This window comes from Podarcis raffonei, chromosome 3 (genome assembly GCF_027172205.1).
Source record: "Podarcis raffonei isolate rPodRaf1 chromosome 3, rPodRaf1.pri, whole genome shotgun sequence".
Lineage (NCBI taxonomy): Eukaryota > Metazoa > Chordata > Lepidosauria > Squamata > Lacertidae > Podarcis > Podarcis raffonei.
Genome location: NC_070604.1, coordinates 77907203 through 77932813, shown reverse-complemented (window position 1 = coordinate 77932813; position 25611 = coordinate 77907203). Strand labels below are relative to the sequence as shown.

General features: G+C 41.2%; 1 protein-coding gene across 1 annotated transcript in view; it reads right to left on the bottom strand.

Moving 5' to 3' along the window:
• MAP3K21 (mitogen-activated protein kinase kinase kinase 21) overlaps positions 1-25611 on the bottom strand; it is a 30720-nt gene extending 5109 nt beyond the window's left edge. The window contains exons 1-7 of the mRNA XM_053382535.1: positions 24271-25611; positions 10109-10289; positions 8918-9066; positions 7381-7556; positions 5885-6125; positions 4969-5091; positions 1181-1331 (exon numbers count right to left, since the gene is read on the bottom strand). Of these exons, the coding sequence (XP_053238510.1) occupies positions 1181-1331; positions 4969-5091; positions 5885-6125; positions 7381-7556; positions 8918-9066; positions 10109-10289; positions 24271-25078 (1829 nt within the window). The 5' untranslated portion in view covers positions 25079-25611. The remainder of the gene's footprint in view (positions 1-1180; positions 1332-4968; positions 5092-5884; positions 6126-7380; positions 7557-8917; positions 9067-10108; positions 10290-24270) is intronic.

Below are 25611 nucleotides of genomic sequence, written 5' to 3'. Positions count from 1 at the left end.
GCTGCCAGAATTTCTGACTCTTATTCATTACAGCCAGTGCTTTTTTTCCTTTAAAAAATATTTAGGGGTACTCTCATTTTCCTACTCATATCAAAATACTGCCCATCAATGAGGCCAAACTTAGATTCACAAAATGTTTAGGGGTATGTGTACCCCTGCATCCCCCCCAGAAAAAAGCACTGATTACAGCTGTTCAATTAGGCATAGACAGATGCATCCTAACTGGACCTGCATCAGGAAAAAGCCCAACCAGGTTTAGCCACTATAAGATGGAAAGTAAGTATGCTTTTGCAAGCCTCATTCAGTTCAGTTGTACTTGTTGACTCTGATTTCCCAACACATTGGCTATATTTGTGCATCACACCAAACCATGGTTTTGTGTGCTGTGCACAAGAAGGAATGAGCCAGAACAAGCTTCAGACCTGAGTGCTCCCTCTGCCCTCTCTTTTGTTCAGAAGATTTCACTCCTGTTTTAATTAACCACAGCTTCCTGTGTTGTCCAATCTGGAACCAGAGTCAGCATTAAGTATGGATAATTTAAACAAAACAGCTTCAGTACTCCCAGATTACTCTGTGTACAGTACACAGTACACAGAAGGAGTGTGTGTGTGTGGAACACTTCAGTGTCCAGAGTGGGCTTCTTCAAGAATCATTACACCACCACTTCCTTCAAGGCCCCTAATACAGTTCCCTCCCCAGGCAATCCCCAACTAGCCATGACGGGCAAAAGTCGAGACTACAGATCAAACAGATTCAAATATACTATACTATACATACTATAAAATGTATGTATAATTTTACATATGCATACTGGTTTTTATTAAGGTGCTGTTGCATTCATTTTACAGTGGTACCTGGGGTTAAGTACTTAATTCGTTCTGGAGGTCTGTTCTTAACCTGAAACTGTTCTTAACCTGAAGCACCACTTTAGCTAATGGGGCCTCCTGCTGCCGCCGCGCCGGTGAAGCACGATTTCTGTTCTCATCTTGAAGCAAAGTTCTTAACCCGAGGTAATATTTCTGAGTTAGCAGAGTCTGTAACCAGAAGCGTATGTAACCTGAGGTACCACTGTATTCTAAATAGCCCTGAGACTTCCAGGTAAAGGACAGGATATAAGTTTCTCAAAACAAAAACAACCACAAAAACACCACCTTTGTATTGCATTCCTCATGCCACATACCTCTCTTTACAATCCGTACGCTCTTTTGTTTGAACTGAGCTTGGCCCCCATGTACACCCTTTCTTTTTGAAGCCTCGCTTGACATCTTCAAATTCTTCCTGATGACAAACTGTGCTCCTTCCCCACGTTTTGTTGCTCTCATCTGAGGTCACTGCAGAAAGATGAAAGATCTCAAGAGCAAGTCCAAGAAGTATGGCTTTATAGCAGTGCATATCCGAAAATACCCGATGCTTTAGCATTCACATTATGCTACTGTAAAAGAGATTACACCCCCCCAATTAAAGGACAGCTAAGATAAAATCAAATTCAAGCAGGCAAAAAGTTATTTCATCTATGAAGGTAGGAGGTAAGAAAAGAAACTAAGCCAATCAACAGAAAATATCCGATTTCTTTTCATGCTTTTGATTTTTCCTTATACATCTTGGCAAGCTATAGTTACTGAGCACTTGTATCAGATATACATGTAGAATAATGCCTTTTGTAATATAACTTAATAGGACAAAGTCATAATATACAGTTAATGCATTTGCATTCATTTGAAACACAATCTCTGGAATGGATATCCAAGTAAGTGCTCAGGCTATCAGTGCATACAAATTTAGCTTAGAAATTAATTTAACCAACACCTTTTATGATTTAATGTGGTCTTGCCTTTTTTCTTAACCCCACTGGGAAGTTCATATTCGCTTGTGATATCTACATCTTGGTGGTATACATATATACTGTTTCTTTGCCCATTAGCTGTATTTGGGTCAGTTTTGGAAATCACTGAAGAAAGAATTAAGAGAATAGAGATGAAAATACCAAGTTGCACTTCAGCTTGGTATTAAGCAAATACCATATTCTTAACCAGGCATCCCAAAGTACAGAGGCCTTCCATTCATCCTAGGAATAGCTTCTCCAGCTCATGGAGATGAGAGGTAAGTGCTCACAGCTGATTACTTTGTGATCCATTTTTAAGCAGTCAAATCCTATGGTTGACAGCACCACCACCACCATCATTAACAACACATCTTTAGGACTGGATATAACAGCTGCTGAAATAGTGCGATATGTATTGTGTTGTGGCAGCTTTCCAGTTCAGACACGACACCACGCTATAGTCATCATGTTTCATCTAATCCAGTGTAACAACCTGGCCACAATGTTGCACTGATACAGCAAAGAGGATTGGGCAGCCACACTGACAAGAGCTATTTTGTACATTGCCCAGATAACTACCAACAGGGAAAATAATAATTATTTACTAAGTGAAGTGTTGCTGTGCCACACAATACTATTATACAACACAGAAACAGGAATAGATGTGAGTGAAGCATGTTTAGATGGAATGTAGTTTGTAGCTTGGCCATATAGAGTTGAGAGAATTTTACTCAAAAAAATCCCTATATTCTCATTATACCTTCCCTAATTTTTCCTAAACATATTGGACTGGACTCTGAGTGGAAGAAACCTTGCAGAATGATACTTCTGCACCACTTTCTATCCACAGTCAGTCATCTGCCTGACCAAAAGTCACTCTGAGGGTGAGAGATCTTCTGGAATGGGCTGTCACCCCAAATTGGATAACAGTACCTATCCAATCCTATACCCCCCCATCACACACTATTCTGAATTTCAAGAAGTTGCAGTGCAAAGGAAGGACAAGGCAAATCCTCTTCTGCAAGCTTTCTCTTACTTGTCATTCCAAGATCCAGCCCATTGGATGATGTACAATAGATTTAGGTGGCATACATGTATGAGGAAAACAAAATTGGTAAAGTTACACTGTAACTTTTTGTGGGTTTTTAATGCTCTCTGTTCAGATTACAATCACAGGGATCCAATTACTGGGATACAAAGATCCATTTTTACAGGAGGTGACTGCATTAGAAAAATTAAAAAATATCTCCTGTATACATATCCCAAGACTCCTTGGAACAACCTCTATGCAGGATTTGGCCTAATGTGCATGTGGCCCCTTCAAGGGCTTGCACACCACAGACTCCATAACTGTACAGCCAGCATATATTCTTTTCTTCTCAGTTCCGTAGATCCCAGGCAATTCTAATATTCTAACTCTAACATTTTATGTTCTTGAGAAGGATTATGGTGGTGGTGGGAAGCTTGCAGACTTACTTGTTCAGTGAAAGAACTACAAACTCGTTTACAAAATCTGCCCAATTCAAGGAGTCTCTCAAAAATATTCAAGAGTTCACAGTCTAATGAATATTCAACATATAGTTCCAATGTATAATTTTTAAAGAAACCAAATTTAAAGATATAGCCTCTCCTACTTCAGAAAACTTCCAAGTTGGTAATGACCTTTACAAAATCAAATCAATAAAGCCTGATTAGAAGCATTACCAACAGTTAAAAATAAATCCTGCATGAGGAAGAATTTGCGTTTTATAGCCCTTTTGATTATTTTCATTAAAAACCTGAAGTGACAGGCCCTGGAATTTCATTTCCAGACAAAGGTGACTAGACCTCTGTTTCTAAACTGTATTGAAGGGGCTCCCATTCCTTCCATTATGCCACTGCAGTGCAGCCCAAAATTAGGTGAAGGGAGAAAATGTACCACAGAATAAGAAAACAGTTTCAACTTCAGCCAAATAAGTACACAAGTTAAATGTCTGTAAGAACTCCCCTTCAGCTTTATCTATCAAGTCTGAAAGAACAGAAGATAATGGGAACAAAGAATTAAGAAAATGCTGTTCAAAGAGAAGAAAATAATCTTTTGTTTACAAGACATCCAGGTTGAACGACAGACAGACAATAGCCCCTTTCATTTCTGGGAAACAGGAGTGATAATTTATTACCCTCAAACAGAAGACACTGAATAATTAACCAGTGTTAGGCTGTGTGAAAGGGGAAAACGCTTGGAACTAAGCTGAATGTAAAAGTCCCTTCATGCGTGCACAGAGGCAGGCAGACACACACACACAACATACAGTAACTCTACTGAAAATCTCAAGATGCATTCCAGCAAACTGCCCACCTATATTCATATTTCTTTTCTCAAATATATATATATATATATATATATATATATGAATAACATTATTTAAAATTCTACCTACAAGTTCAGTCTTGGGCACAATTCAAACACCAAGCAACAACCAGAGGCTATTCGTGTTTAATTGCACAGTCCAAATTGACAAACCATGGTTTGTAACATGCTAGGAAACCAGAATCAGAAGTTGATGGCTAGTTTGCAATCCAAGGTGCTGCAGTCTTCAGGTTTTCTGAACTGACCAGCCATAATTTGTGGGCATCACACTACCTCCAAATGCCACAGCACCTTGAGAAAGGAATGCTGAGCAGGTGGGAAAGGGAAGCAAAAAAGCAGTTCTAAACCAGTTTGGATCAGAAGCTCAAATCATGGTTTGTGGCTGTAAACTATTGTTACCAGAAACCATAGTTTGGTGGAATGCCTATTTTAAGCCTCCGACATAGTTAAAGTCACTATCTAATTACCATTGTTAATGCTAACCACAGTGTGCAATAACCCTGAAACTAATAACAAAATCTTTTTTGAATTTGAGAATTTTCTGTCCATTGTTTTAAACTATCATATCTTCACCTTCACCTTGTACTGGCTAACAATACTTTACAGTATACTCCTATACATGTTTGATTGGAAGTAAATCCCACTGAATTCAATAGGGCTTACTGCCGGCTAAGTGTGTATAGGATTTCAGACTTAGGCTGTATTAAAATGTACTGCAAGATCAGGAGAGTTCAGGCATTCCAGATTAAGAAAATCAAGATTAGAGGGAGGGGGGCAATACCTGATTTAGACTTACATTGTATAGCTCGAAGACGGGGAATTATGAGGGGGCTACTTGGTGGACTAGAGCTGTTACTGTTTAAACTTCTTCGCTTATCCAGGTTCGGGGAGGCTTGCACTGTTATCTTGTGTTGAAAATCTATTATAAATAGGAGAAGAATGTATTTGTATGAGAAAATAAAAACCCAAATTCAAACTAACATGCTACTTCTTTACATATAACAATAGTTACAGGCATTATTATTATTTTTTAAAAAAACACCTTGGTATAAACACAAAATTGATTATTCGTTGCACCTGCAATTTTGCCTACCTCTAAAGAACTTGGTGCAGTGTTTTTACAGCATAATCACAACCTAGCTTCAACACAGCAGTGGTGCACTGCTTTTCATGTTGGCTCATATTTAATTGTCACTAAGTGCCAGAGAGACAACTCGGAAGGTAACATGCAACACAATCCTAGTACGACTCTTTGAATCCAGTGGTTCTTACTCCCTGGTAAACAGGTACAGGAAGAAGAGCGGCCGCAGCTACTGAGCAGAGGAAGGAATCCATGTTTGCTGCTCTTTCACAAACCCTTGACACACCAGTAATAAATACTTTGGCGTGAACAAAGATATAATATGTTATCAACAGGGGAATTCCCTACCAGAATTCTACTTCAAAGCAACATTCCCCAGTATATTTTGTTTCCCAATTCAGGAAGTTTAATTGGCTGGTAGAACAAAATTCTAAATCAAACACAAGGGAGGTCTGTGCTAACGCCTCAATATCTTAAAACTGTTGCACATTTGTCACACTGAAATGCATAATATGATATCAGTATTGTATCTAACCTTTCAATAGCAACCTCTGAAACTTTCAGCCCAGTATTTGAAATCTGCAAATGCAGTAGCCATCCTAAATAAATGCATAGATGAGGAAAATCGAACCTGAAGGCAGACTGATTCTGTGGCCATCTTTAAGCTTTAATCTGCTTTTTTTGAACTTTCCCTTTCTCTTCTTCACATTGGGCTTGTCTTGGTTTAACTGGAATATCAAAATATTGAGTTCTCGCTCCAGTACATCGATCTCCCGTTCTGCTAACTGCTGCTCACGCCGCTTCAACAACTCTTCTTGTGACTTCTGATGGAGGGCAGCTCTTGTCAATTCTTCTTCTCGTGACCTCAGCTCCTAACAAGAGTTATAGAAATACTAGTTAGGACACAAGTCTTCTGCCATGTGATGGGAAAAAAATCCGTAAGTATTTTACCTGACAACTTTTCAAACAAGAGGGAGATAGGGTGAAATCTCCCTCTTTCCACACCAAGGCTATTTTTAAAAGAGGTGGTCAACCAGACTCTAGCCAGGCTTTGTTGGATTAAGGACAAATGGGAATTTGGGACATTGTTTCCCTCATCAGTTTGTTTTGTTTTTAGTTAACCTCCACAATGTGTTCTGAAATGTGACTCTAAATTATTATTTTAGCAAGTAGACTGCAGAAGAGGAAAAGTATTCTGGGCTCGGCCCAGGATGCCTAAAGGAGCGTCTCCACCTCCATCATTCAGCCCGGACACTAAGTCCCAGATCCAAGGGCCTTCTGGTGGTTCCCTCAATGTGAGAAGTGAGGTTACAGGGAACCAGGCAGAGGGCCTTCTTGGAAGTGATGCCTTCCCTGTGGAACATCCTCCCTTCAGATGTCAAGGAAATAAACAACTATTTGACTTTTAGAAGACATCTGAAGGCAGCCCTGTATAAAGAGGTTTTTAATGGTTGATGTTTTACAATTTATATATATATATGCTGTAAGCCATCCAGAGTGGCTGGGGAAACCCTGTCACTCTGGGTGGGGTATAAATAATAAAATTATTATTATTATTATTATTATTATTATTATTATTATTATTATTAAATACAATGCCAGATAACTAAGATCTAGTAGGCATGCCAGTGTCCCAAGAGCTCCCCTACTTTTTATGCATAAAAACTTTTAATATAGACTATGAAAGTCAACTTGGATGGCAGCTTAGGAAGTTTCCCATTAATATTTGTAACAAAAGAATAGTTAGCCCAGTGTAGTGTGTGTGTGTGTGTGTGTGTGTGTGTGTATACATATAGGAAAAGGCAAGATTTCAAATTGTACAGAAGCTTCTTTTCTTCACAATTAATTGCTCACCCAATGAAGGCTTTGTTTTTTATATATGATTAGTCACCCAACTTTTAAACAATTACATATACATTTGTATATAGTAAGCCTGCAACTTGTGTGTGTTCAGCTTTACGCACATGGCAAAAAAATAAAAATAAAAAGTGGGGTGACTTTGGCAATCCCACCTGCCATTAAGCCCAATGTGTTCTGACTATACACCACCCCACAAGGATAAAAGAGCAATTTAAAAGAGTTAAAGAGTACCAAGAATTAAGAGGGGAAAAGATCCAATTCACTCACTTTTTCCTTGGTCCTCAGTTCATCAAATATCTGTTGAATTTCCAGTTTCCAGTCATCTTGCATGGAATGGAAAGATTCTTGAGGCATCTCAGTCAAAACAGCCCCCTCAATGGCAGTAAGCTGCTCAAGAATCAAGGTAAAGGGCGGTCGGATATGGGGATCCTGAGCCCAGCACACTAAAATTCATCAATTGCATCAGTTAGAAGAACAGGGAACAAAATCTGACACAATAATAATAACAACAACAACAACAACAACAACAATTTATTTATTTATACCCCACTCCGGGCGGCTTCCAACGGAATAGTAAAATACAATAGTCTATTAAATATTAAAAGCTTCCCTAAACAGGGCTGCCTTCAGATGTCTTCTAAAAGTCTGGTAGTTGTTTTTCTCTTTGACATCTGGTGGGAGGGCGTTCTACAGGGCGGGTGCCACTTCCGAGAAGGCCCTCTTCCTGGTTCCCTGTAACTTGGCAGCTTTTAAGAATTCAATTATTATTTTTTAGCATTTCTTTTGAAACATTTATATACTGTTTCTAAACAAAACTCAAAACAATTAATAGAGCACTTGCTTGTTAGAATAGGGTTTGCTTGAGATTGCATTAAATGAGGCAATTTCCTCAGACTGTCCAGAGCTATGTATAAAAGGTAGCACGTGACTTGGATGCATGCACAGATTATTTTAGGCATGACCTGTTAAATAACTTACGGTCCTTTCACTTTGAAAAAGTGAGACCCCAAATAATTCACCATGCGCATTTTCGCCTGGGTCTCACACAATCTTCTTTTTGCAATGGTGACCCGAAGGCACAGACCCATGTCCTATAGATTAATCCAGGCTCAAAATATGGAAGGATGGCACACAAGAGCTTTTAAAAATAAGGATTCCTTCACTTCCCCCATATGAATTATTCAATCTGTAGATCCGCAAACATCCTGCATCGAGAAAATCATGCTACACCAACAAAATAAACTGCTTCTGATGTAACTTTTCATTAACTTTGAGCATTAACTGCACTGACTTGCAGACTTTAAGCAAGTAGCTCAGTTGGCTGGACCTCAGCGCTGAGAACACCAAGGCTGCAGGTTTGATCTCTGTACGGGACAGCTGCATATTCCTGCATACTAGATGATCCTCACGGCTTCTTCCAACTCTACAGTTCTATGATTCTAAGCCACACTGTCTCAACCTGAGCTACGTCACAGGCTGTGGTGAGGCTACGCTGCTATTCTGAGCTTCTTTGGAGAAAGGGCAGAATATAACTTAATGAATAAATGAGCAAGAAAGCACTTCCAAAGATGAATGCAGCTTTTTAAAATGAAATTACGTTCCACTGCTGAATGCGTTAAAAAAAAGTTTTTAGTACTGGACTAAAATGAAATGGGAAGCTGGTGTTTTCTATACCTTAACGTAAGTGATGACATTTCTAAATGAAATGCTAAAACTAAAAAAAAATGTACACATATTATAGACAACATGCGAGTTATCTCATAGCATCTCTCCCCCCCCCCCCTTTAATAAGCAGCACAAGTACCTTTCATTAGTTTAGCAAATGGTTCGGGACATGTGGATGGAATGGGCAAAGTAAGCTTATTGACAGCAACACCGTAAGCCACAGCAAGACCATCAATGCCTCGGTATGGAACTTCTCCCGTAAGGAGTTCCCACAGCAATACGCCATAACTATAAATAAATGTTTATTTGACAGTTAAATACATGGCTTAATGAAGGGCAAAACAAAAACTAAAAAGGTCATCAACCCGTCTAGAAAGAAGGAAAGCATCCAAACACACCGCAACAAAGGACATGCCATCGCCATGCTCTACATCCTTCCAACACATGGTTGCAGCTAAATGAAATGCCTCACGGCCACAGGCATGTTACTTGGAAGCAAATGAAAATCCAGCTACATAAATAAGTGTTCTGCATATCTGAAAGTGGTTTCATCATATTTGTTTCCATAAAGCCTTCACCTGGCGGTCCACAAAAAAGGAAGAACAAACTGAATAATTCCTTGAAGTGTTTAAGATGGATGCTTGATCTCGTTCCTGCTGCTGTTTTATTGTTGTTCTGGTGGTTGTGGGTTTTCACATGCCTTGTTTTAATTATACTGTAAATGAAACCTGGATAGCTCAGTTGGTTAAGAGTGTGGAGCTGATAACATCAAGGTTGCAGGTTCGATCCAAGCTGCATATTCCTGCATTGCAGGGGGCTGGAGTAGGTGATCCTCAGAGTCCCTTCCAACTCTACAATTCTATGATTCTATGAAACTGTTTTACGCATGAAGGGATGAGTGGGGTGGTGGTATTCTGCCTGGCAAGCAAAAATGCTTTACCAGACAGAACAATTGCCTTAGTGCAAAGTTGAATTCCTCTCCTTGTATATCTCACCTCATCTTTCAGATGTTAAAAAATGCACATAGGCGTATAGAGAGATATTCCCCCTGCTCTCTAGAACGCAATATAGTGAGAACCAATATATCGAGAAGTATAGTGAGAACCATTAAGGGAAGCCTAGAATCAGCAGAGTGCCAGAGTGACTGACTGGGTGAGGTTTAGGAGCCAGGACCTTGTAAGTTGTGTACACCTCGGTGGTGCTCCTCACTTGCAGCATGTACCCAGGCACCACACCAGGAACAACTACACAACTTTAGGTTGCCTCAAATTTCATCCAGCTGTACAAAAGTTATTTAAAAAAATAAAGAGAATATTGAAAACATAATTACCTCCAGATATCACTTCCTTTAGAAAACATGGATGATTTGATAACTTCAGGTGCCATCCATGCATAGGTTCCCGCAGCACTCATTTTAGTTGTTCTATGCCACTCTCTAGCCAAGCCAAAGTCTGTAATCTTCAGTGTTTTGTTATGAATATCATCGTTCTCTATCTTCTCAAGCAACAGAACTGAAAAAGGGGGGAGGAATGTATAGATCACCATTAATATGAACTTGACCCATCTGGAAATGAAAGCATAATCTGTCTGCAGCCAATATGGAGCCAAGTGTTTCCCTTTTTAGAAATTAATGTTAAAAATTTAATTTAATAAATAAAACTAGGACAACGTGGATTTAGCTCATAGTAAGAGGTTCAGAGTGCAATTCATCAAGGATTAAAGCTGTGCCTGTCCCACCCCCAAAAAACCTGATGGTTTGAGTAGATGCATATGCTTTGAACGATGATTTACTAACATAAGGTGTGGAATGTTGAAGGAGTAGACACCTACAATTAAGAGAGTTCAGATGTCACACTAAACCATAGTTTAGCATAATGTAAATAAGCGGCCTGGAACCTTAGACTTGTGTGCTTCCCTTCTCCTGAGTAACTAGTTTCAATGGCTAATTAACAGTAACTGCAGTTTGTCAGTTCAGATGATATGACAAGCTGAGGTTAATGGAAGGCAGAAGCAAAAGCTGGCAAACTCATCCCAAGATTGGGAAGGAGACAGAGGGTTACATGAGTCAGAAGCTCACTATATCCTACTAAACTGCAGTTTAGTGTGGTGTCGAAATACACCAAATAGTGCAGATTCAATTTCCAATTTTGGAGCTAATTCTCCTCACAGTTTAACCTAGTGATTGATGGATTGCAGCAGGAGAAGATTTATGTCAGAACCCTCACACATACAAAACTAGTGAATCACAGAGGCAGCTAAACTAGAACTACGACGCTGAAATTTCTCATATCCAGTTCACACTATCGTTGCCAACAGCAGGAACTATGTTTAAGCACTTGAGACAGACATGGTTCAAAGTCCAGTGTACAGATAATGAATTGCGATTAAGTTCTTTTCCTGGCCATATAAATTGCAAAGCACCATTAACAGGTAACCAGTTAAAATTATCTAGGGCTGTGGAATGCGTTCAAGAAAAAGGCGAGGTGACCTCTAACCCTTGCAACTGTGGAGAATGTTTAATATTTTACTATTCATGTATGCATTTATTTAAAAGAAGAAGACTCTGTCACTGATCCATAACAGTGTGCCTTGAGGCACAAGTGAAGTACTGAATAAAATTATATTGAAACTCAGTGCCCATGACAGAAATAATTAGAAGCAGGAAAATGTGGTGAACGTAGTGATATGAACTTGCTGCCCTTTGTACTTTAATGAAAGGCCTATTGTTTTGCATTCTACACAGGCAAAGCAAAATTCCACAAATTCCATGTCAGTCAATCTGACCGAAACCAAACACAAACTGACTTGGAAAGGTAATAACTGGCATATGGCCAGGTTTCATTTTAATGGGAAAGAGGGGGCAGCAGGGAAGAACTATTTCCCATAAGCAGGATGAAGAATTGCAGTCACTACATATACTTTGTATAATTTCCCCCCTCCCTCCCGTTTGTCAAATTGGGTGGCAGAGCACTTGACATAAACAAACTAAATAGGCGCCAGTGCCTCGTGACTGAACAAATTCTTGTGGTCTGTTGCTTAGCAACCTGCGCTAGGCCATCCCTTTTGGACTTCTACAGATATTTGCCCCTCATTAGCTTCATATCAAAACAAGTGACCTTTGCAACCTTGGGCTTATTCTGTGCACTCAACCATACATGACTGAAGTTCACAAATAGCAGATGCAGAATCTGGAAGTTACTTTAATACACATGCTATATGATTCAGGTGAGGGACTCTGCATGCAAAATGCGCTTCACCAAAACGAAAACAATTTGTAGAACTTGATCACTAAAATCACAATGTCAATATTTGCCATTCCGACTTCAGATTGAGCCCAATCCTAAAGGCTACACTTTGCAAACATTTACTTTGACGCTAAGAGAACTCAGGAGGAAAGTGTGCTTTCAGGACTAGCACTATGTCCATAACATTAACATATTTTAGAACGCACCTCTATAACATCAAGCCCAATTACTAAAGTGGATTTTGTGTATGCGTGCCACTTACTGGTATTTACCAACTACTATTTAAAATTTGGGTGCACAGAGCCATTTAAAAACCTACTCCTTTGGATTAACAGCCATAACATTTTAAAACAAGACCAATTCAATATACACACAATAAGTTATAAGATTATCTGTAACAAACCAAGGATGTTTGTAGTAGAGGAGCTACATGTAAGTCGCTCTTTTCCATTTTAATCTCTCCCATTCCTTGGTGGAGCGTGCTACCACTCCATGGGTCCTGTGAGTGCAAACATCACTTCCCTTAGGGAAGACACCACAGCAGAGGCTATAAAACTACATGAATTTGGGGAAGAAACAAGATACCACTCAGCAAGCACATCAATCCATCAATATGCTACAGCCAATAAACCAAAAATAAAAAGTATACAACACACAAGAATCTCAGAGCAAAACAGATTGTTCTTCTGTGTCACTTTATAGGCATATAAAACTACTATGATATCGAGTGAGTCCTTGTTAAGACGGCATGTCCAGTCTCAGGTGGTGAATTCTTCTCACTGATAGAAATTTAGTCACTGCAAGTTTGTTTGTAACTTCCATTGGATATTTAACATAAAACTGAACTGGTCTGCCGGGTAGTTTGGTCAACAAAGGGCTAATCAATCATATGCTGCAAAACTCCAGCATAGAAATCACATGTTCTATAAATTCTACCGCTTGATTATTGCAGGGGCTTACCCTTAAGGAAAGAGCAGCAGAGCATACATGCCTCAAAACACTTGGGATGAAAGAACATGAAATCTGGCTGTAAGAAAAACTCTACAATGCATAACAACAACACAGCCAAGCACATAGTAAAAGTGTGATCACCTGAAGTTGAGAGTACAGAAAGTTTTGTGATGAGTCGCAGGGAGGACATAATGAACCCAAAGCCCTTTGAAATCGGGCTGTAATGTTGGGTTGAAAGTGTGACAATAAACTGGGGGGAAAGGCGTTCAGATTTCTCCTAGCGAGCCACCCATTATTGGCAAGTCAGCAAAGTGTTTCATGGTAATTATGCAATAGCACAATTACTGATTGGCAAAAGAAAGCTAATGCTGTAAATGCAGTATGCAAGTACAAAATGCAAGGTTACATACTACCCCAGGCTTCCTCAGCCTCAGCCCTCCAGATGTTTTTGGCCTACAACTCCCATGATCCCTAGCTAGCAGGACCAGTGGTCAGGGATGCTGGGAATTGTAGTCTCAAAACAACTGGAGGGTCGAGGTTGAGGAAGCCTGTACTACCCTGTAGCAACATATGCCTTGGTTATCTGCATTGATTTGGCTCAAGGTGGTCCGTTTATTGGGCGGGGAGCAAGGAACAAGATGATACTATTGGTAAATTTAGGGCATTGCTTTATCAAATCACAAATCTCTGCCCTCCCATATTCCCTTCAGCTTGGCAGACAAGTTACAATGGGCCACACCAATCCATAGAAGTGTCAGATTTCACTACGCTTTGCGGGATAACCCACCATCAAGTTTGATAGCTGCTTGTGGGATATTAACATGGCCATACCTGTATCTATCAAGCCTACTGGATCTCGATGCAGCTTTAAACCAACAAATCATAATCAGCAATGGAGGTACAGCTGTTGAACTTGGTGGATGATCACAGGATTTTATGGGTCACACTGTTCCTGGACTCTCTCACACATTCTCCCTGTCTCTCTCTGCTTTGCTTGTGTTCATTTCAGTCTGCTAGGTGCCAAAACTCACAGATTAAAGAGAACCCCATCTCAATATCCATTTCTTATTGCTTGGGTTGTTGTTCTTTTAATGAAATTCCCCCTCCATCTCCCTTCCCCCTCCAATTCTCCCCCTTGCCCATAACATACAATGGGAAAACTGGTGGTGGAATGTACTGGGGTGGGGAAGGGGGAGAGAGGAATTGGTGAGTGTGGACATTCACCATATCACAAAGATGTATTCCAGCCCATGTCTCTTTTTGTAGATTTTATTACGGCAGCTCTCATGACCAACAAGACAAGCTATTGTTTAATAAATCATCATCATCATCATCATATTTTTTTCTAGCCCGCCCATCTGGCTGGGTTTCCCCAGCCACTCTGGGCGGCTTACAGCACATACAAAAACACAGTAGAATGTTAAACATTTAAAACTTCTTAACACAGGACTGCCTTCAGATGTCTTCTAAAAGTTGTGTAGTTCTTTATTTCCTTGACATCTGATGGGAGGGTTTTCCACAGGTGTTCCTATCATTTTAAGAAGCCACTTGCTCAATGTTCATGACATTTTGTATCTTATCTAGAAGAACTGTCCATGATTAAACTTTGTGCTCTATAGGCGTGGATCCAGACCAGGTTAGTGATGCTTACAACCCACTGAAATCTACATGGAAAGCTCAGGTCTCATTAAGTTCCACAAAACCCAATGGAGTTTTAATTTGCTCTGAATTCAACCCCCAAATTCTGTGTTTTCAATCACTTTAGATGAAACACGTCATTGCTATTCTTGCCTTTGTAGATAATAATTGTTGAAAATATGAGTTAAAGAACAGCATTATACAGCTAGGAGCATTAACATTCTGACAATAACTTTACACAAAATACAGGTTTCAAAATTGTTTCATTTCTTGAGTAACAACCTACAGGACACAAAACATTGCTGCTGCTGCAGTGCTTTGGAGGAAGCAAGGAGAAAGCTGGCTGGCTTATCAGGCTTGAGTTAAAAGCACACCTGCAAAAGTAAACATTTCATTAGCACTGAAAAGAACAAAGCAGAGTTGTTCTGCCAACACTGGCATGTCTGGGTCTGAAGCTGCAGCATTAGTTAGAGAAAGAGCCCCTTGGCAATAAACTTTGAAGTGAGTAACTGATTTGGGGTTTTCATTTTAGAATGCTAAGCTAGTTTCTCAATGGACATCTGAGTCATTTATGAAACAGGGGGAGGAGCAGCTCCTTGCTAAAATGAAGTACATATTTTATTTCAAAGATCAGCAAGTGAAGTTGTGCCCCTGTGAAAAACTTGAGCCTCACAATGGTGGGAGAAACTTTCTCAACTTGCAGAATAATTTTACACTACCAAAGATGTAGTCCTTTTGTACTTGCACATCCATCAAATTCCTGCAATGAACTGAAAATCTTGTGTCCTCACCGTCCCTCCTGGCTGATACATGCATATTTTGGCCTCGTCTGCCGAGCTCATCTGCATTTACTTAAGTCTCCCATGTCCTTCAGCCCACTCTTTCTGCCTGGCTTCTTCAAGCTACAGTGGTACCTCGGGTTAAGTACTTACTGTATTTTTTGCACCATAACACTCACTTTTTTCCTCCTAAAAAGTAAGGGGAAATGTCTGTGCGTGTTATGGAGGGAATGCCTATGGGTGGCATGCCTACGGATTTTCCTCCTCTAAAAACTACATGCGTGTTATGGTCGGGTGCGTGTTATAGAGCGAAAAATACGGTAATTCATTCCGGAGGTCTGTTCTTAACCTGAAACTGTTCTTAACCTGAAGCACCACTTTAGCTAATGGGGCCTCCTGCTGCTGCCGCGCCGCCGGAGCACGATTTATGTTCTCATCCTGAAGCAAAGTTCTTAACCTGAGGTACTATTTCTGGGTTAGCAGAGTCTGTAACCTGAAAGGTATGTAACCTGAAGTGTACGTAACCCGAGGTACCACTGTATTAAAGGTTTCAAGGCTTTTCTCTATTGAGCCACCTTCCAGATCATCCTGTCAAATGGGCATCTTTGACAGAAATATGTGAGATGGTACACTATGAATTAAAATTCAGATATAGCACAACCCTGCCACTCATCAGCAAGTAGTTGGATAGGTTATTGCAGCAGTCAGCAATGTGGTGCCTCCAGATATTGTTGGAATACAATTCTCATTATCTGACCATGGTCAGGGAGACTGATGGGAGTTGGAGTTCAACAACATCTGGAAAGCACCACATTGGCTGCCCCTGGGTTACAAGTTTTTAATATTAGGTTTTAAAAAATGCACAGAGTCTTTGATATAGCTCCAAATATAGTCCCCACACTTTTATTCACCAAACCAGGTATAACCAGCAGAGGTCTGGCATCTTGTATTAGAACTTTGTTACCTTACAAGTGACTCGTGAATTCAAGATTAGTAACAGAAGAACTTTAATTTTCTACAGAAAGATTAAGTGGACAGATGATAAACAAAGAAGTTATTGGTTGAGCCATATTAAAATAATTAGCTCATTGGCACAAAAATGCCCCCCATTAGTGGGGGAAGCAGAATTCTGTATACATGCTCATTTCCTTAAATCATGTGTTATAGATAATGTCTCCACAAAAGGGCCAACAAAAGGTATTGCATTTTGTTTAAAAGGTGTATTTTCTTACTCTCGAAGGTGAGAGCAACCGTTCTTTCCATGCATGTTTCAAACAGTAAGATTATTTTAATTTTACAGTATTACAGTCGTTCAAAAGCTGATGAACTTATTAAGATACTAATAACGTGAAACAGAACTGTAACATCAGCTCTATGCACCTCCTGCAAACGAAAAATTCTACATGCCAGAAATAATTGATAGGGCCTTGCATCCTGCTCCAAGAGACACACTCAACAGCAAGATATGTTTTGGCAAGTTGAATCTTTTCTACCCTCCCGGCCACTGCCTCTGTGGCCCCATATTATCACTGCAGCACCATTCTGCATTTGCATTTGCATATGCGTATTTGTTTTATGTGCATAAACAAAGTAACAAAGAGTCTTGTCTTAAAGACTAACAAATTTGTTATGGCACAAGCTTCTGTAGACAAGATCTAGTCCACAAAAGCTTATGTCATATTATATTTGTTACTCTTTCAAGGTTCCACAAGGCTCGCAGTAGTTTTTGCTGCAAAAGACTAATATGGCTACGCCTCTTGAAAAATCAACTTTCCCCCTGAAAGGCAAAAGTTTGAGGATCTGGTTAAGTTGTTACTTGCCCACAAATAAGCAATGAAAAGAGCCAGTCCCCATGGCAACAATCCATGTGAAGGTGGTACCATCTAAAAGCCCTTCACTGCATGCAGTCATACTCACATATTCTCCACATGACAGCAACAATGCACAGAAAGCAAAATGCTACATAGGGATGCTAATGTTGTTTAGGCAGAAGTATATGACAGGGAAGATTTTAGACATGGAAGTTTCCATGCAGAGCACAAATGGAGAATCTGTAGTCCTCCAGAGGTTGTTGGGACTTTTAAATCCCACCAGACTCAGTCAAAATAAGACTGCATGCTGATTCACAAGTTCAAAATCTCCATAATGCTACTACAAAGTGGCACACTACCAACTCTGTGTCCAGTTCTGGGGGTCATACTCTAAGGAGCTGGTAAAGAAACTGGAACATGTTCTGAGGAGAAAAACATATGAGAGTACTGCAAGACTACCAACACAGAATTGCCTAAAGGTTTGTATTCATACAGCTATGTATACCATACACAAAAGTTTTCTTACTTCTATTTCTTATAAGCAACCTACCTATCTGATCATAATGTTAATACCCCCAATAACTTCAATTTAGAACTCTGACCCAAAAAAAAAAAATTGGGGGGTGTCAGGTGATCATACCACAGATTTTATTTAGCTTTAGTTTTCCAAGTTTAATTTCCCATTAGAATGTGAGTTATTTTCCTTTGTTTACTTCTTCTGATGTGTCAATAATTGTCACAAGAGATGGGTTTTTGGACACAGCGAATTGCAAAAGATTATACTGGAGAAACTCTGTGGAAGGGTATTATTCCCCAGTCCTTGTTGGATTGGGGAATAATACCCTTCCCCAATCCTTCTCCCTAAACTACTTAGATTTTATTTACAATAAAATTGTATACAAATTGTATACAGCTTAGTATACAAATTATGTTAAATAAATAAAAATAAATGTATTTGTACAGCACATGTATGGTTTTGTACAGGATGCTGTGATGGACCTAGAACCAATTGCATTTTAAAAACACACATATGAATGGAGGTCAATTCTATCATCAGTGACTGCTAAAATGGAATTTCCATGCTCTGTCAAAATGCCTCTGATGTCCAGATGTTGGGGGGGGAGGAATAGTAATCTCCATCATATTTTGAGTTTCCTGAGACACCTGGCTGGCAGCTGCTGAAGATATAATGATAGACCAGGTAATCTTTTAATCTGATCTAGGACAACACTTCTAATGTGCTTATACATGTGCAGAACAGCTATAGAAAATTTACTAAACCAAATACAAGTGCTGGTTATTCAGCAAGGAAAGTGAAAATAATCCATTTCAAGAATCTGTAGGTCAGGGAGCAAATATTGTTTAGACTAGAACAAAGGTATTCTATGATGGAAACCTTTACAGTGGTACCTCGGTTTAAGAACAGTCTGGTTTAAGGACGATTTGGTTTACAAACTCCGTAAAACCGGAAATAGTGTCTTGGTTTGAGAACTTTACCTTGGACTAAGAACAGAATCCAAATGGTGGAAGGGCACCAGCGGCGAGAAGCCTCTTTAGGGAAAGCACGCCTTGGTTTAAGAATGGTTTCGGTTTAAGTTTCGATTAAGTCTGTAAACTGAGGTACCACTGTACTATGGTTCCTGGTCTAGTTTGTCAGAAATAATGTCACCCCAAAACATCAAAACAAAGAAATGCTTGACTTTGCTTGTCATTAACGCATAGAGGTTCTGCCAGATCTAGCAGAAAGGGATGTGATTAACCTCTGACATCAACACAATTCCCAAGGGATTGCTTCCTTATTATTTTCTCATGCATCCTCTATTGCACCACACAGAGCAAAAGAAGCACTAGTATAATGCCTAGCAATCAATAAGCCTTTGGGTGCATAAGGCAGGGTGTGGGTGGAGAGAAATTATTACATTTGTCATAATTTCTAATCAAACCTCAAGGGAAAGGCTATCTAATCGCCAAGCATATGTGCTTGGCTTTAAGATGAGACAATAATGGAATGCTCAGTTTCACGAGTCATAAAGGAAGCTGACTAAAAGGATGTTCAGGATAGCCTGGGCATTTCCTGTGCTTTGCTGGCTCAAACTGAAGCAGCTTGCTGCTATAAATGACCTGCACCTTACCTTCATTACTGCAGGCAGAACAACTCTGCTGCAAAACCTCATGACTCAACATATGTAGCCACCTCTAACCATTACACAATTTTATGATCCGCCCCCAAACCCCACCATATAGTACAATATTATGTAATGGAAAACAGCTAATAATTAAAATAGTAGCAGGAATGGCTAATGGGTTTGCTCCGCTAAGCAGCTGGAGGGCCAAGTATGCATGACAAGTCTCTGGCAAGCTCCAAAATATGCCACTAGCCTTCTTATTTAGTTGCTTTCTCTTCCTGCCATAGTCATTATATCTTTCTTCTCATTTATGCTGCACAACACTGTGCTATATCATGGGGTCACCCGCTCATTCCCTTACACACTTTGGCTCTCTGAAAGGTCACCCAAAGTTGTGGCCACCAGCCTGCTTGTTAGGCTGGGGAGAGAACTTGGCAGCTATTCCTTATGCATCCCCATTCCTTCTGGACACCAAGTGGAAACACTCCTGACACGGACCCTGGGTTCCTATCTTTTTGGTACCTTCAATGCTGATTTTAATCTAATGAACTTGTCTCTGTTGATGTCCAGCTTCTTTTGTGACATTATGTTACTTTGTTTTAAATTATGTAGGCCACCTGATCATAGTTTTTTTGTGGAAGCTGGAATATAAATTCCTTAAAATATATAAAAAATTAAAATGAGATTTTTGAAATTAAGGCTTAGTGGTAAAGAAGGTGAAGGCACCTGTAATGGTTCTAGGGGCTGCTCGTGCGTAAATCAGCGCCACACCTGGCTGGGTTACCTGGGTGAACTCTTTCTGTCCGGACAGCCACTCACCCGTGGCTGTCTCAATCGCTGGCAGAATCCGTCAGTGGGTATTTCTTGAACTTCTTCCAGCAAAGAAGCTCTTTCACGCCTAGTCTCCGCCTACTCTCCCTGCGCGGAAGCCTTCTGCGCAGGGAGGGTGTGGGCAGCGGAGGACCCATGCTCTCCCCGCTGGTCTCCGGCGAGGAGTCATGGAGCCACCTCGCCGATTCCCCCATCTGCCCCCCTTCTCCACTGGTGCTACGCTGATTTCCTTCCCCAGAAGATGGGCTGCTTCTCTCCCTCCCGGGACGCTCTCCGGAATCCCTCTGGACCCCTCCCTCTCCCTCTGGCTCCGATGGCAGTTCCCTGACAGCACCCATTTCTCCAGATGTCCATTCTTTTCAGTTTGGTGATTGTGCTTTACCATTGGAGCTTGCTGGTTGGACGTACTCCAAGGATGATATCCAAATGTGGCCTCCAACATCTGCAGATGGGATCTATGCTTATTCTCCACCCTGCAGCTCTCCCCCCCCCCCCCAGATATGCTCCAAGTCTGGAGGATTCTTTGGAGGAATCCATGACTGTTTAAAACCACAAGATACTGAAATGTATGGCACAGATGGGGCCACTGTTTCAAAATCCATATAAGGGCAATATATGTATCAGGCCAAAGAGTATGTCACAAAATTGTATTCAACCTTTCAGGTTCCCCAAAACTTCTCATCAGGCTGAACAAAGTGAGGCAGACAAGAGAGAGAGGGAGATAATTTTTTAGAAGTTAGCTGGTGAAAAGCTATGAGTCTCTATCCTGTAACCTTCCTAACATGGAACGTGGGAGGAGGTAGCAGACATGCAAATAAAGCTCTGTAGGTGCCATGCAGGTTTCAGGTTGCATTCAGCAAGGCCTTTGGGAAGGGAGAAACTCACGATGGCCAATTCCCCATTTCTAAAAGTATAAAAACCAGCACTTCTCCTACCCTGAAGGGAACTAGCCAGATTTTGTTTACATCTCTAAAGAATTTAATTGCATCACAACCAAGCTGCCTTGCATGTAGCAAGGCTATCCTACCCCATTTGTGTGTGGATAGCAGATCATGTTATTATTGCTGAAAAGCAATTGTGAGACCATTGTGCTAAGGCTAGAATGCAATTGGGATATATACCGTATTTTTCGCTCCACAAGACGCACCTGACCATAAGGCGCTCCTAGTTTTTAGAGGAGGAAAGGGGGAAAGCCCCGTTTTTTGGGGGGATCAGCTCACAGTTGTGCAGCTTCTTTTGCAAAGGGGAAAAGCCCCCTTTTTTGAGGATCAGCTCAAAGTTGTTGAGCTTACTTTGCAAAGGGAAAAAATCCTGTTTTTATGGGGTTCAACTCACAGTTCTGCAGCTTCTTTAGGAAAGGAAGGGGAGCCATTTCTACAGTTTCCAGACAGATAATCTAATCATCCAGTCACATGTTGCTGGGAAAACAAACAGCCTCCATCTGCAGAACATTCAACAATGGAGGCCGGGGCAAGGGGGCGGGGCCTGAAAGAGGGCCAGCGATCGACCACACATTCGCTCCATAAGACGCACAGACACTTCCCCTTACTTTTTAGGAGGAAAAAAGTGCATCTTATGGAGCGAAAAATATGGTATTTGGTTATTCTGAAGAAAGCCCAGTTGGAAGGGTGTTTATGACTCAGGGGTTAAGCGTGTAGCTTGGGAGCAACCCTGCACTCTAGAGATAACTACAGAATGTAGCACATCAGCATCTGCACTATCTAATCCAACCCTAAACATGTTTATCCAGAACTTAGGTCCCACTAGGATCTATAGGACATACTTCACGGTAATATATTTAAAACTGCAACTTTGAGGCATTTTCATTTCTTCCCCAGAAATAAGGCAGTATTTAAAGATAAAATCAGTTTTGCAAGAGAATAAATATCTAGCTTTTTCCTTGGGTGCTGAAGGAAGTGCTTGGAGGAGTCAAATGAGGCCTTTCCACCTCTCCTGCTACCTTATTGGAACTTTCCCATAATCTCATTACATTTAGTCATATTTCACATTTGAATGATTTTCAGCCTCATATTTATGGACCATGACAGAGGGATGTCCATTCATGCTTAAGCTGCACACATAGAATTTGGTTTAAGAGGACTTCTTTCCATTCCATTTCTGGTAGCAATTTCCAGACTGCAGCTGGTGCACAGATCCCAAACAAGTGACAGAACACTTATATGCAGTGTGTGTGCATGCATAAACATCTGCACACAAATGCAAGAAGGCACAAGCTTCTGACCTGCACACATAATGTCAAATAAGAAATAAACAACCCTTATATGCTACACAAGTGAAACAGTGGTTGTGTTCACATGTCACAGTAAACCATAGTTAACCATGACATGCGGATAGTTCTTCCCCAGCATATGTGGGAAGATCAAGCCACGATGCCTGGCTTCATTTTACATCCAAATTGGGTCACCCTCCCCCCACCAGTTAATTCCTAGAATGACCCTGTGAAGTAGGTTAAGAGGCTGTGATTGGCCCAAGGTCACCCAGTGAGCTTCATGACTGAGTGGGTATTTGAACCCTGATCTCCCATGTCCTAGTCTGATGCTCTAACCACTACACCACACTGACTTCCTAGAGTACTTCTGCTATGGAGCATCTATATAAATTAAGTAGGTAAACAAATATGGGGGAAATGTCACTTAGAGAAGGATCTGAAATATTTTATTTGAAGCTTGAATTTGTTTTATTCTGGATTGTTTTATTTGATGTTTTAATATGTTGTAAACCACTCTGAGATTTTTTTTCTTTAAAATACAAAGTGATATAGAAATGAAATTAATAACGATAAATTTATTCTATTGTGGCAACTACAATGTAGGTTTAATGTGCCATTTGGAGATTAGCTTATATATCCAACACGGGTGGGTGCCTTGAGAAGCAGCAGCCTTATATTAAGTCAATAGGATGCCATTGCAGAAGCTTAAGGGGACTAACGTAACTACTGTAGTGTGAGTACGGAGGGGGGGGGTCCTCCTTTAATACTGGTCCAACAAAGTAAACTGGCCATGTCGTAGCAGGAAAATGTGGAAGCTTTCTTCACTCATTTTGAATTTTCAAACTATTCCACCATTGCTTATTCTACGTGTTGCAACAGGATATTTTGAGAATAAGAAATTCCCCCTCTCTTTTCCACTTGAAAAGCAATGGGATCCTTCATTATGAGCTTTCAGGATGTGGCACGAACCCCACACCCCAAGCAACACTGATCCTCACAATCCACATTAATAATAATAATCGGTAGCAGCAGCAGTTTATTATTTGTACCCCACCCATCTGACATGGTACACAAGGACAGGTAAAGACAATGAAACACTTTTTTTTGACAGTTCTGCACACTTACCGCCCTTCAAATTATGACATTAAACACCTCAGGCACCTGGAAACAATAATAAGCTATTGGTGAAGTAAGACTGCTTCCTCCCAGATTTAACAAAATGGCACCAAACAACAACAGTCCACAGATTTGAGCAGCATTACTATTTTAGATTTTCAACATTTACAAGACAGGTAGTGTATATAAGCAATAACCCTAGTCTAAATATAACTCCTAAAACAAACAAACAAACAAATGCTTTTGTTGTTTTTATAATCAACAATGCTGAAACCAAAATTTCAGAAGAAAAATGTCACCCAAACCCTTTTTCTTTAAGAGGAGAGGCTGCTCAGGTTTTCTAAGAATGCAAACACAGCTAAAAACTGAACAGCTTGTGCATCTACAATGGTGTTGCGACAACAGAAAAGGAACTTCATGCAACAGAACTGGATTATCTTGTAACATAGAATAATTGAAAGGCAGATTCTGAACAGGAAAGGAAAAAATACTGATTTCAAATCCCAATACAAACGCCTCGAGTCTAACTTTTGCTTTTGAGACTTGACTCTTTTATCCAACTTGACTCAAGAGGTTAGAGCTTCATTGTGGCATTGCCAAATCCAGGTCTTACAGAAAAAATATTTCATTGCCTTCATTTAGAACACCACATTGTTTAAAAACAATGTTTCTCACAGTGCTGTTCGGGATTGCAACATTTAAAAATGGAAAGGAAAATGTAACTTGTCTCACTCAGTTTTCAAACTATTTGAACACTGTACTTACTGTTGCTTGACTTGAGGTCTCTGTGAAGGATGGATACTAAGGCTTCTTCATGCAAGTAAAGCATCCCGCGAGCTATCTGCACGGCCCAGTTGACCAGTATATGAGGAGGTATCCGACGGCCCCAGTGACTCCCACTGGTGGAGGGAGAGGCCCCTGACAGAGCTCTGTTGAGGGGTCCTCCCCTAGCATATTCCATGACCAGGCAGAGGTTGGGCTCCTGCAAACTTACACCATGAAGCTCAATAATGTTGGGATGTTTCAGCATGGAGAACAACTTTGCTTCCTGCCTCACACTCTCTGCCGTGGCCTTGATGTCCTCATCTGGGTCCTGCCGCGCTGCTTTCACCGCCACTTCTTGGCCCTTCCATTTTGCTTTATAAACTTTGCCAAAGCCCCCAACTCCAATGATCTCCTGCAGTTCCAGATGCTGGAAGTTAATCTCTTCTAGAGAACCCAAATGGTCTTCACCACTGACAGGATGCCCATCGCCCATAGCTTGGGCTTGGGCTTCATGCCCAGACTTTTCCAGCAATCCCAGCGGGGGGTGTTGGTAGCGTCCCGGCTGGTAGGTCACATAGTTGGCTGGGAAGATACCGAGGCGGTGGCGGATCTTGCCAGCCCACCAGCCATCATCTCCGGAGACCGCCGCATCTTTGGAGAGAACCTCCACCACTTCCCCTCGCCGCAGGCTCAGCTCATCTTCCCCGGAGGCCTCGTAGTCATAGAGCACGGTCCAGAGCGGGCAGGAGGTACGGCCGGTGGTCCCCGAGGTCCCTTCAGCCGCTCCCTCGGAGCTCACCAAGGCCATGGTCAAGGCGGGGGCCCAGATCTCATCCCCTTTGGCCTCAGCATTGGGAACAGTCAGGGAAGCCTCTGGAAGAAGACCATCCCCCTCAAAGCTTCAACTGGGCAGGAATGTGATGGCAGAGGAAGTGTAGCAAGCTAGAAGGGAGCAGCAAAGGCATTGGAAGAGCAAGGGCAGGAAGTTGGAGTGTGAGGGGGGGGCAGAGGATTGGAGGGGGGGAGTCAGGGCAAGAGTCATAAGGAGGAGAAAATGAATGAAAGAACTAGGTGGAGAGTGGGAGGGTCTCACAGTCCAGGAAGCCTAAGCTGGGAGGCTGTGGGGGCTCAGCGGAAGGCGCCCAAGCACGGGAGGAAATGGAAAGGTCTCTGGTCCACAGCCTGGGGACGGGAAGCAGAGAGGTTCGGGGACAACGCAGGCCGGAAGAAGGGAAGAGAAAGAGCGAAAAGGCTTGACCGGAAGGGCAAAAGGCGAGCGCGCTCCGGGGTCTCCCAGGGAAGGCAGGAGGGGCCAGGTGAGGAGAAGGAAGGCAAAGGGGC